Raw genomic sequence first — 12,877 nt, 5'->3', positions numbered from 1 at the left:
GGGGTGACCCTTTGCAGCCACAGGGTGTGTGTTTTATTCCAGAATGCCAGGGCCAGTTTGGTGGGAGAGGAAGAGCTCTAATATTCATTCAGAGTGACAGGGCTGGTGCAATTTGACTGGGAAATGCTGAAGTGCCACAGATGGCAGATTTGTGTTCCCTCTCCCCAAGGCCTCTGGTGCTGGGAGGGTTTGAGGAAGGGCCCACGGTGCTGCTCTGCCTGCAGACGCCTTTTCTGGGAGCTCAGAAAGTGCCAAAATGTGATGGATGGGAAAATTCTCCTTGAGGCGGGGAGGTTCTCTAAAAGCCAGGGCAAAAAGGGAGAAGGAGGGTGAGGAAAAGCTCAGCCCTTGTCAGGGGCCCTGAGGGGTTCCAGCTGGTCTGGGGTGCTGCTCCCTGTCCCACCCCTGATCCTGAGGGTCACTTCTGCCTCCTCTCCAAGGACACCAGAGCCATCAGTGACCACAGCTGCCCGCCCAGGCTATTCCTTATGCAATCACTCCTCTTTTCATTCCTTTTTTTGGGTTTGATTTGACAGATTTGCTTGAAAACCAGCGTGGGAATACAAATGACATGTTCAATCCAGATCAGCTCTGGCTTTACAACATCCCAGAGAAGATAAGTGCTTTATTATCACAAGTGCAGGGAACAAAAGCCCAGCTCAGGTTGTGGCTCCTGAGGCTGTCACAGCTCTGCCACACCCCAAAACCCCCTCTCCTCCTGTGGTGGTTACACAATATATTCCTGACAGCCAGGAATTTCCTCCTCCTGGGTCTGTTTTTCAGGAGGAAGAAGTGATTTGGGGTGAGTTAAACCCCTGAGGGCTGCTGCCTGTTCTGCTGCACCCTCCTTTATCCTCATGGGTGTGATGGGAGTGTGGCCATCCTTTCCAAAAGCTTGGGAGCCACGTTTGAGAGGTTTTCAGCACATCCCTTCATCCCTCTCCAGGCCAGCAGAGCCACTGCTCCCCTTCTCTGCAGATTTTCTTCCCTGGCCCTGTCAAGTGCTCACTCACCTCCCCAAATTTTTGGCCACCGTGGTAATTCTGCCCATGGACCCATCTGTGCTTCAAAGGAGACCAAATTTTCCTCCTGTGTTTGTAGCTGCGCTCCTCCAGCTCCCAGCTGGTGTGATCCACTGAGCAGAATCCATGCCCAGCTGGCTTTTATTTATTCCTGATGATCCTGAGGCTGCAAAGTGCTGGAACAGAAGGTCTCAGGACCTGTCAACAGGCAGGAGCACATCCAAGGTAAATTAATATAAAGAGGGATGTGTACATTTGTTTTTACAGTGCTGTAAAAGTGGAGTTATTAGGAAATCAGCCTCTAATTGCCCTCTTAATGATTCGAACTCCTCTGCACTCATTCAGAGTCATCTCTATTGTATCAGGTATGAAAAGAGCAGCCTCATTGACATGGTTTATGACTTTATTAAAACCTGGGGTTTTACATAAATAACGAGCAGCTCCTCAGTTATATTTCCCCAGTGAAGGAAGTGTGTGTGTTGGTGTGGGTCCAAGCCAATTTGTAAACACAAAGTATTAAAAGGCTCAACAATTCTAAAAAAGTTTTAATTGGAAACTCAACAAATTGCTCCGCAAGTTCTTAATGCTTCAATATGGAGCTCTCAGATAATGAGGAGCTAATTAAGGGGCCAGGATTCAGTTTTTTATGATAACTGTCTCCATATGGGCTCAGCACTTGGTGCTTGCAGAACTAATGAAGGTCAGGGAAGTAACAGCAAAGGAAGAAAGGGAAATTTTTAGCTCAGAGTTGTGATGATGCTAAACAGCCAAGGTTTCTGCCTGGCTTCTGGGCCAGGTGCTGGGTGAGCTTCATTTAATTTCTGGGACAGGCTGGGGGGCATTTCACTGCCCTGAGCTGCATTTCATGGCTCAGAGCTGCATTTTATGGCTCAGAGCTGCATTTCACTGCCCTGAGCTGCATTTCACTGCCCTGAGCTGCATTTCACTGTCCTGAGCTGCATTTCACTGCCCAGAGCTGGGCAGGATCCCCTGGGATGGGCTGAGGGCTCCAGAGAAGGGGGATGGATCAGAGCCAAGGGCAGGGCAGGATCATGGCTTGGTGAAGTTCAGGAATGAGAGCAAATCCCACCAGGTGCCCCCTTCATCCCAAGGCAGGTGTGGCCCAGCTGGAGGACACTGCTCCCTCTGACTCAGGGTGAAGGCAAAATTAAACCATGGAGTGTTTGTGTTGGAAGGGACCTTACAGATCACCTCATCCCACCCCTGCCCTGGGCAGGGACAACTTCCACTGTGGCTCCAAGCCCTGTCCAGCCTGGCCTTGGACACTTCCAGAGATCCAGGGGCAGCCACAGCTTCTCTCTGCCATGGCTTCTCCACCCTCAAAGGAAAAAATTCTCTCTAATATCTCATGTAAATCTCCTTTATTTCAGTGTAACCCATTCCCCCTCATCTTGTCATTCATAAAAAAATTCCCTTTGCATCAAACCTGTCCCAGCTGTGGAGCTGGAACTCATCTGGTGGGGCTGGGAGCAGCTTGGCTTGTGCACCAAGCCTCCCAAAGGCCTGGAGCAGGGCTTCCCAAGGAATACCTCGGCAAATATTAACACCACCTAAACACACACACAGAACTATGGTCAGATGTTCCTCTGAAGCAGCTCACTGACTCCCAGCACTAAATTTGGACCAACAAGCCTCGTGCATCAAATAATGAAGTCATAGGCTATAGAAAGCAATCCTCTGGGACGTTCTTGTCTTTGAGTGGCTCATCCACTTCCAATCTGATCCATACCATTAAGTGTACGGCCATATGGCATCCATTTATAGAATATTGCACTACAGGCAAATAGGACAAAGGTACACCCCTCAAAGCACTTCTCTCATCTCATTAGCTCTGGGTACATGTTACACAGGAGCTGCTCCTGCTCTGCTGCCTTCAAGGACATTTTGTGCTCTGGAGCCTTTGTCTTAAATGAATTGCACTCGGAAAATTAGAATCTAAATGTAGCCGTGTCCTAAAGCAAACAGCGTTATTTTGCCTTTCTGTAATTCAATTTATTTTTGCAGATCGATGTTTTGAAGCAGGCGTGTTCTTTTGTCCTCGACTCCTGTCTAATGACCACGCTGACTGCAGGGAACCTGGCATGGGGTGGTGTTGGTGTGCCAGGGTGGGCTGGGCAGGTTTCAGTGGTGCCCTGCCATGGGCTGTGCTCTGCTTGAAACCTGTCCCCAGAACTGGACATGCTGGCTGGGACAAATGATGTCAACACCAGAGGTTTTGCTGTAAGGTGTGAGGTCCCATTTCCCTCTGCTGTGAGGTTTGGGGTCCCATCTCTCTCTGTGTGAGGTTTGAGATCCCATCTCTCTCTGTGTGAGATTTGGGCTCCCATCTCTCTCTGTGTGATGTTTGGGCTCCCATTTCCCTCTGGGGTGAGGTTTGGGGTCCCATCTCTCTCTGGTGTGAGGTTTGGGGTCCCATCTCTCTCTGTGTGATGTTTGGGGTCTCATCTATCTCTGTGTGAGGTTTGGGGTCCCATCTCTCTCTGTGTGAGATTTGGCTCTTGGAGAGGAACCACCCCCTCATTAGAACACCTTCTAGGATGGATGACACAAAGCCTGGCTGCTGGGACAATAAACCACACCAAAAAGCAATCCAGCACCTGGTACAGCCAGGATTCCCTCCCACTTTTCCACCCTAAAGCCCTCGAGGAGCTGGGCAGGAGCAGTTCCAGTGCAGAGCCCAGCCCTGGTGCCATCATCATCCTCTGTCCCATCGATTGCAGCACCCCTGGATCCACTCTAGCCCTTACAACAGCAGTGTGCTGCCCTTCAGTGAGTTTGCACTGAAGAAATACATTAATTAAATAGAAATTACTGCAGGTGCCTTCCTGCTTTTTGGCTTTACAGATTTCTCCTGCACATTGAGGATCAATACTGCTGCCAATTACAGCGTGGATCTCCAGCCCCCCTTTTTGAGCTTCTTGGAGGGAAAAGCACTGCTAAACAGCAAAGTTCTCCACAAAGCTGGCAGTCCAGAGAGCTGGAATTACAGAGTGCAGCAGAGGAATGAGTCCTCAGAGAGCTGTCCCCATTCTGCATCCAGCCAAGGCTTCAGTGAGAGCAGCAGAGCTGACACGGGGCAGGCTCAGCCCCGTGGAACTGCCTGGAACATCTTCACAGGGAGGATTGCTCGGTGCTTGTGGTTTAATCTGAGAAACCACACTACACTGCTTTGTTTTTTTCCATTTTCCCTCCCCAAAAATTCCTGTTCTCCCTCCCCTGCACTGGCTCACTCACACAGAGAAGACAACAAACAAAGCAGGGAAGTCTCCTAATAGTTTTATTGTTCCTTAGATAACTGTGGATAGTACAAAGTTTTCCTCTTAAAAAAAAATTAATTACCTTCACACTTCCATAAACAAAGCTTCCCATGGGAATCTGCTGCCACAGAATCTCCACGGAAGCGATTTCCAACCACCATAATGCTATGTAGATAGATAACAGTAAGAGAATATTCCTGTAATTATCAACATGAAATTGGTTACCTGTGTATAAGGGTGAACACTGACCTTTTTTTTTTTTTTGCCTTTTTAGAAACGAAAAAACCATCATTTATTAAATCCAAACTACATCATTGCATTTACAACATTCATTGCATAAACTGGACATACAAAGTTTTGCCACCTCTGGTAAATAACAGACATACATTATACAATATAGTTGCTGAATACATAAGTTTCAAACAATATGGGTACAACAACTTGTTCATAATACATACTTAAACCATCGTGTTTAATAAGTTACTAAGACACAGATCCATGAGCTACTTCGGGTCTCAGCACAGTTAATCTAAGTGACAAGAACACAGTTGAGAGAGACAGTAGCTGCAATGGAAGGCAAAGAAAACTAACCTGTGATAGGTCTTGTTGAGACAGCCAGAGCTCCTCACGGGTCAGCTTCTCCTGCTTTTCCTTTCCACACATCCATCACAGCTGCCCGTGACGCCGGGGGAATGTCCATGCAAGCCACACACGGAGGAGAGCGAGGCTCCCGAGGGTGAACTTCCAACAGTCATTGCCTTACTGCTTGAGGATGTTCTCTAGGTTTGCTATCAGAACAGAAACAAAACAAAACCCCAAACTGAAGTGGTTCTCTGAGTGCAGTTCCAGCTGCAGGTACACGGTTACTCGTGAGTCTATAACACAGGGCCAGACTTCTAGAAATGTAGAGGTAATGCTGATCTGTCAGGCTTATGCTGAATAATCCTCCATGATGTTGGTCTTAATTTTGGCAGCTGTTTATATGTTTACTTATTTAAAGTATGTTTCCTTAATAGCATCTTTTTTTTAAATTAGTTTCTCCCTTTTTTTTCCTTTTTATTATTATTATTTTTTTAAATTTTCACTTTAATTAATTTATTTATTCTTCCCCCCCTAAACCCAGTTTCTAACCAAGGCCGGGCTACAACTCGTCGGAGCGGATGACGTGGAAGAGGGTGACGTTGTACAGGATTTGATGCCCGTTGTTCCAGGCGTAGAGAGCCCGATCCTTGGGGTTGTAGTCCAACATGGAGATGTGGGAGTACTTGTTCTGGAAGGGGATGTCGATGTACTCGTAGGTGGAGGCGTTGGTCTGGTAGGCGTAGTGCACCTTGGTGCCGCCCGAGTAGCCGTTGGTGACGTAGAGGGTGCCGCAGATGATGAAGGCCTCGCCGGCGCTGCGTTTCGGGTAGCTGGTGTTCCAGGTCTGCAGGCTCTGCAGGGTGTTGGGGTCCAACTTGCTGATGACGATGTTGCCGGCGTTCTGGTTGGTGGCGTAGACGGCCCAGAGCCCGTTCTCGTCCACCATGAGGTCGATGTCGGAGTGGCCGCCCCAGGCGTAGTGGTACATGTTGTTGTAGCCGGCGTAGTCCAGGCTGCGCGTCTTGAGGATGGTCTCCGTCTTCAAGTCGAACCTGATGATGATGTGGCTTTGGTATTTGTTGAAGTAGATGGAGCCGTTGTAGACCACCTGGCCCGTGCCCGACCAGGGGTGGGGCAGGCGGTGGGAGGTGAAGTTGTCGGTGTTCATGAAGTCCGCCATGGATTTGTACTCGCGCACGAAGCGGTTGTTGTGGTAGCTGTCCATGTACCAAACCTGCACAGGGCAAACACGGGGTGGGGTTAGGGATCGCCTCTGGGAGAGAAATCCACAGCCGGGAGTCGTGGAATCGTCATAAAATGGTTTGGAATGGAGATTAAAACTCAGCCCTGCCAAGGACGCCTTCCACCAGAGCAGGCTGCTCCAAATCCCGTCCAATCTGGCTTCGAATCCAGCCAACATCTGTCAACTACATCCAGAAATAACCCCAATTTCTGGACCCCCAAATCAGCCACGGAATCAACCCAAGAGCAAAGCTTTCCCTGGGGGATAACCTGATATCTCCTTGGCTTAAGTGCTCCCCTGGGAATGCTGGTGGCTGGCACCTCCCTCTCTTCCCGAGGGCAATTAGCAGCTTTTCCCTGGCTAAACCCAGCATTTTCTGTGCTGCTGCTGCTTTTGCTTCCCGCGGTAGCACTCAGTAAATTACAGCAGCTGCTGTGCACAACTCCATTAATTTGGAATGCGGGAGCGAGGGATGCAATCACTCATTGTCAGGCAAATTCAGGCAAAAAGTCCATATTGGTTTAAAAATCATACACTGCTGCATCAAAAGCTTAAAGTGAGGTTGCTGAAATATAAGAGACAAAGACATCTAAATCTTGCTCTGGGTAGATTGAGGAGAGATTTTAGATCATCATTTAAGTGCCAGTTCACTGGGGACACTGTCTAGACTCCTTAAAAAAAAAAAAAGCTTTTGTTATATGAAACCAATTCTGAGGCAAATGACCAAGCTGTGCAGTTAATATCCACAAGAAATATCCAGCCAGCCACTGACATTCTGGATGCAGTTGCTGCCTGAAAATGAGAGAGCTGCTTTCTGTAAGAGCCATTTAGGAAGGAGAAAAGGTAAATTTAGGAAGGAGAAAAAGTAAATTTAGGAAGGAGAAAAGGTAAATTTAGGAAGGAGAAAAGGTAAATTTAGCAAGAGGGAAGCCTTTAAGGCTGCAGGTTTGGGTGATGTAGTGCAGATTTCTTCTGCAAACCCCTTGCAAAATCTGACAGCTCTGTGTCTGGGGTGTGATCATCAGTCTTTGAGAAGGGCAGCCCAACATTTGGCTGCTGCCTTTGGGAAGTCAACTGGGGTCTCCAAAAACTTTGGAGGGAATTTCAGCCTTCTGTCACTGCTTCCCTGGAAAGGCTGCAGAGGTGGGGAATGGATGTGTGGCAAATGGCTCTGACCCTCAGCCCCAAACCTTGCTGGGCTTGGGGGTGGCTGCAAAAGCACCAGAGAACAGCCAGAGCTGGAAATGAAACTTCAGCTTCAGCTGAACCAGTTTGAGGAAATTATAAGGGAAAAAATATCCAAAACATGACTCTCTCTTTGCTGCTCCCATTTCATTATCTGGTATTAAAAATTCAACATGCAAATGGGTTGTGTTTGGTTTTCAGAGCCCAGCAGAGCCCTGTGTCACCATGCAGGGGCTGCAGGACCCAAGAGCATCCCAAGCTCTGGAAGAGCAGGGATTGATGGATGAACGACGTCCCATCACAGCAGCTGGCTCTGAGCACCCACACAGAGCAAGCCCAGCTCTCAGCATCCTGCTGCTCCCACAGCACTCACAAATCTCCCCCAGTTGTGTTCCGTGGTTTCATGACATGGACAAATGATCACAGGAGCACCAAACCCCTCCTGGGGCTCGGGGACAGCAGCTGGGGATGATGAACTGCCCAGCTCTGCCCATCCTCACTTTCCCACTCTGCTGAGCAGCCAATGGACTTCACTTAATGGTGTGTTCCTAATAAAATTCCCAGCAGGTTTTATATATTAAATACACAGAGAGGCTTGGGAAGCTCCAGCTCCAGTTTGCAGCCTACTTGTGCAACAAAAATACGCTGCAGAAAAAGGCATGGCTAAAAAAAACCCCCAAAAAATAGAGGTTTGAGACAAAACTCTCTGAAGAGACAGAGGATCTTTAGCATCTGAACCACCAGCTTTGGCTGAAAATTGTTTTAGTGCCAAGGGAAGGAGCAAGCACAGCCTGAAGAGGACAATTCTGTCCCCTCTCTTGAGCAAAACGGGTTGTGATGTGGGTAAAACCTTCCCATCTCATCTCTAAGCAGGGTTTTATTTGGGCTGGAGGTGAAATTTTGCTTAATAACTGTAAAATATGGAAGTGTTGAATTGGGGAACCAGTGCCAACCAGTTGGCTGCTGGAGGGAAAGAGCCTGACAACTCGAGTCACCTTCAAAGAAACCACCCAGGGGTGACTTCTCCAGAGCATCCCTTGTCCTCTCTCAGCTACAGAGCTGATGCCAGGGCACAGATCCCAAAATAGGTGCCCTAATCCAGCCCTTGCTGGTGCCTTTATCCTTTGAAGGATGCTGCATGCAGGAGGGAATTACAGGCAGCCAAGCTTTCTGCTTTTTGTTTTGTTTTGCTGCCTGCAAATCCTCAGCAAACACTCGAGATATTTTCCATTCCATCAGTCATGGGGAGCTGGGATTGATTTTCAGCCAGTTATTGGCCTCCTACCTCCTTGGGATCAAAATTGAATGGTCTGAATGGAAAAAAAAGATAAAGGACCAAAACAAAGCAAAACAAATCTCTCTCTCTCTGGTTGCAGTCAGTTAATTCCTCACAGCAATGAAGGTGGAGGATGGAGGGCCAGTGCAGGAGATGACATTATCAGTGGTGCTGGCAGCAGAAGAGCAGCAGGGACCAGGACCACGGGTCCCTCTGCTCAGCCCCAGCTCCCTCCTGGCTGCCAAACACAGATTAGAAACCCAATACTTGCTTTTTTTTGCCACACAGACCTCGTGGTGACAATTCTGAGCCCGTGGACCCTCATCAATGAGTTCCACCTGCCCAGAAAAGGGAGCAGTGCAGGGGCTGCTCAGCTTCTCCTCATCCTCCCTGCCTGGGGGATGCTCAGCCCCTCCTGCTGCCAGCAGAGCCCCGTGGGGTGGATGAGGACATTCCCCGGGTTTCCCAGGGCACAGGGGTGAATATTCACTGTCCTCAGCCACACGGGTGATGCTGTCACACTCTTACCTTGTTCTCTCCCTCAGGAGCCAGAGGATCCGTCATCCACGATCCAAAGCGGGACCCCGAGGTTTTAATTGTGATCGGGTCACTTATTCCCGTCAGCTTCCCACAGGCTGGAAAAGAGGGGAAGGCTGGTGAGCACCACGACAGCCCCTGAGGGGCACCGGCACCATCCCACCGCTCCCCCCTGCCCTGCCGAGGCTCGGTTTAATTACGGGGAATCAGGTCAGGAACAAGTGTCGGATGCTTTTGTTTGTTTCACACCTCTTAATGACAATTGTCCTTATGGCTGTCCCCAAGAAAAGGAGCTTTGCTGCGGCAGCCGAGCTGGGAGCAGCACAGAATGGAGAATGAGAGCAGCAGGCAGGTGGAGGCAGGAGCTGAGGAGCTGCTCTCATCCGGCAGCCAAGGGAAAAAGGCACCGTGGCTGTTCCAGCCCTGCTGGAAACGTCTGTTTGTTACGGGTTATGAAGAGGAGAGAAAAGAGGAAGGTGGAAAATGGCCCACAATGTAAATCTCCTGCCTGCAAAGATAATTTACCAGCTGCTTGCCATGTTGCCCCTTGTGCTGCACACTCAGGAGAGAGTGGTGGATCCTCAAGCCAGCTCTGGGACAGGAACCCTGTCCCTGTCCTGGTGAATTCTCCAGCCAGCTCTGGGACAGGAACTCATCCCTGTCCTGGTGGATCCTGCAGCCAGCTCTGGGATAAGAACCCTGTCCCTGTCCCTGTCCTGGTCCTGGTGGATGCTCCAGCCAGCTGTGGGACAGGAACCCCACACAGCAGGATGAGGGTGGGAGCATCCTGAGGATCCTGCCCAGCTCTCACCAGCACAGGGGTGGGCAGGGCACTGTGAGCCAGGTCTGAGGCACACCCAGGTGCTCCAAATCTGCTGGATTCAGGGAGCCACTTCAGCACCTCGCTGGGTTTTCAAGGCCTAAATATGAGGGGAAGCAGCAGCACCTCTGCTCCAGCTCATCTCCCAGCCCTGGCTCTGTCCCAGCACCTCTCTGGGGCTGCCCATGGATCTGGAATGCTGCAGCCCCAGCTTGGAAGGTGCAGCCACATCCCAGTTCCTTTTCCCAACAATATCCCCAAGTTTCAGCAGAGCTGCCACTCTGGTCCCCTGCCCCACCAAAATTTAACCCGAGTGCAGTGAGGAGTGACAGGGGAGGAGATGAAGATGCCTCGGGAGGGGCTGGGCTGGTGGGGGATGTCCTGTTGGGCAGGGAGAGCTCATTTAAAACCCAGCCACATCCAGGGCAGAGGCAGCAGGGGACAGGCAGCTCCTGGAGTTCAGGAGGTGGTTCCTGAGTTCTCCTTTCCATGCGGGAGCCTCTGGCAGGCTGGGGAAGGGGAAGGTGGCAGTGCTGGGCTGGAGAAGCTGCTCTGGGTGCTGCACTGCAGTTGCTGCTCAGCAGGACCCAGGGCTGGGCTGCAGGTGGGAGCCCCTGCAGGTGCTGCAGGAACACAGGGAGAGCTCTGCCAGCTCAGGACAAGGTCATCCTGCTCCAAATTAAAATCATAGGATGGTTTGTTATCAGGCACCATTAAAGGTCGTTTAGTCCAGCCCCCTGCAATGAGCAGGGATGTCTTCAACCAGATCGGGTTGCTGTCCAACCTGACCTTCATAGAATCATAGATTTTGCACCCTGAGCACTCCCAGAACCCTGCAATCCCTCTCACTGCCTCTCTCCTTGGCCTGTTCTCACCTGCATTGTAATTCCTGATCAGACACATCTGCCTGCCTCAGCTCGGAGCTGTGGCCAAAGGGATCCCCTTAGCCCAGGGCACAAAACAGAGGAAGAAATTCCTGATGTGCACAGCAAGACACGACCAAGGGCACCATTGGTGCCCCCACAGCCTCCAGACCCACGCAGACCAAGAGAGGTGCCCCCAAAAAGCTGAGCTTTGCTGAGACACAAGGCACAGGAATTTGCTGCACCCCAAACCTCCCAGCTCAGAGGGAGAGCAGAGAGATGCAGTGGATAAAAATAACAAATTTTAATAATTTTTATGTCTTGCAGGGGTCCAGCCTTCTCCTAATCCCAGATCTGCCTTCCATTATCACAGCCCTACATTGCTGTCACTTCATCTCTTCCTCCCATTTCCCTGGAGAGGAGCGTGCTATAAAACCTCATTGATTAAAAAAAAAAAAAATTAAAAAAAAAGCAGCAGCAGCTGATAAGGGTAAACCAGTGTTGTTTGCAACATCTACACGTTTAGCTAGAGGCACACACAGCCCAGCTCCTCAGCAATGCAGGAGGGTTCTTCTCTCTCCTGCTGTAAATGCATCCCAGGCTGCTGGGGGGAATTTAACATGGGTTTTGGAGATCCTGAGTTAGCTTTGCTGGGTTTGCCACCCAGGCATGGACAGCTCCAGCCCCTGGGATCCTCACCCACCTGAGGAGATCCACAGCACACTCAGAGTATCAGCAGCTGAGCCCTTTGCAAGCCCCACTCCTGTCAGATGGGATTCTGTGGGAATTCCAGGTCACTCAGGGACAGAAAAAGCACATCCTGCTCACCCAGGAGCCCAGGACAGGGGAAACCTGAGAGGAGCAGGTTTTAGAGCCCCACAGAGGAGCTGCTTTCACTCCTCTTCGCCCAGAGCTATTCAGCTCCTTTCTCCTGGCCACAATCAGCCTTTCCCAAGCGTCCCTCTGTCCTGCACCCCCATGAAATGCATCCCCACCAGCCCCTTCCTTCAGCTGCACCAGGAATTTTCCAGCAGGAGCGGGTGGGACTGGCTCTCCCCTCCTCCCAGGGTGCCACCACCTCCTCTCCAGCTCTGGCTCCTGCCCACAAGTCCCGCTTGGCAGCTCCCAGCAGCTCCTCCACCAACGCACAGGCACCAGCTCCTCCTGGGCTGCCACAGCCGGGATCCTGCCCTGCTCCAGCTTCCCAGGAAGCCAACATTGATCCCAATCCCCATCCCAATCCCAGCCCTCCAGGGCAGGGATGGCCCTGTGGCAGCTCAGCTCTGCCTGGATCTTGCCTCTGTTGCCTGGGTGAGAACATCCCATCCCAAAACCATCAGGGATTGCTCTCCATCCCCATCCCAAAACCATCAGGGATTGCTCTCCATCCCCATCCCAAAACCATCAGGGATTGCTCTCCATCCCCATCCCAAAACCATCAGGGATTACTCCATCCCTATCCCAAAACCATCAGGAATGTCTCCATCCCATCCCAAAACCATCAGGAATGACTCCATCCCTATCCCAAAATCATCCTCATCTCAAAACCATGAGGGATGGCTCCATCCCATCCCAAAACTGTCAGGGATGGCTCCATCCCCATTTCACTCCCATCCCAAAACCCTCAGAGATTGCTCTCCATCCCCATCCCAAAACCATCAGGGATTGCTCTCCATCCCCATCCCAAAACCATCAGGGATTGCTCTCCATCCCCATCCCAAAACCATCAGGGATGGCTCCATCCCATCCCAAAACCATCCCCATCTCAAAACCATGAGGGATGGCTCCATCCCCATCCCCAAACCATCAGGGATTGTTCCATCTCTATCCCAAAACCATGAGGGATGGCTCCATCCCCATCCCAAAACCATCAGGGATGGCTCCATCCCCATTCCTATCCCCATCCCAAAACCATCAGGGATTGCTCTCCATCCCCATCCCAAAACCATCAGGGATGACTCCACCCCTATCCCAAAACCATCAGGAATGTCTCCATCCCATCCCAAAACCATCAGGAATGACTCCATCCCTATCCCAAAATCATCCTCATCTCAAAACCATGAGGGATGGC

At 50.6% G+C, this 12,877-nt stretch overlaps 1 protein-coding gene and 1 long non-coding RNA gene across 3 annotated transcripts in view; one reads left to right on the top strand and one right to left on the bottom strand.

The window, feature by feature from the left end:
* The first annotated feature begins 1,118 nt into the window (after positions 1-1,118).
* On the top strand, positions 1,119-4,695 carry LOC135283291 (uncharacterized). Its single transcript, XR_010349135.1, has 2 exons — positions 1,119-1,247; positions 3,888-4,695. It is a non-coding gene; the product is annotated as an uncharacterized LOC135283291 (long non-coding RNA).
* OLFM1 (olfactomedin 1) overlaps positions 4,304-12,877 on the bottom strand; it is a 34,529-nt gene continuing 25,955 nt past the window's right edge. For both annotated transcript variants that reach the window (XM_064393893.1, XM_064393892.1), the window contains exons 5-6: positions 9,115-9,221; positions 4,304-6,116 (exon numbers count right to left, since the gene is read on the bottom strand). In XM_064393893.1, the coding sequence (XP_064249963.1) occupies positions 5,442-6,116; positions 9,115-9,221 (782 nt within the window). In that variant the 3' untranslated portion in view covers positions 4,304-5,441. The remainder of the gene's footprint in view (positions 6,117-9,114; positions 9,222-12,877) is intronic.

The sequence above is a fragment of the Passer domesticus genome, chromosome 18 (genome assembly GCF_036417665.1).
Source record: "Passer domesticus isolate bPasDom1 chromosome 18, bPasDom1.hap1, whole genome shotgun sequence".
In the NCBI taxonomy this organism is placed as follows: domain Eukaryota; kingdom Metazoa; phylum Chordata; class Aves; order Passeriformes; family Passeridae; genus Passer; species Passer domesticus.
The sequence above is the reverse complement of the archived record's forward strand: the minus strand, read 5'-3'. Positions and strand labels throughout refer to the sequence as shown.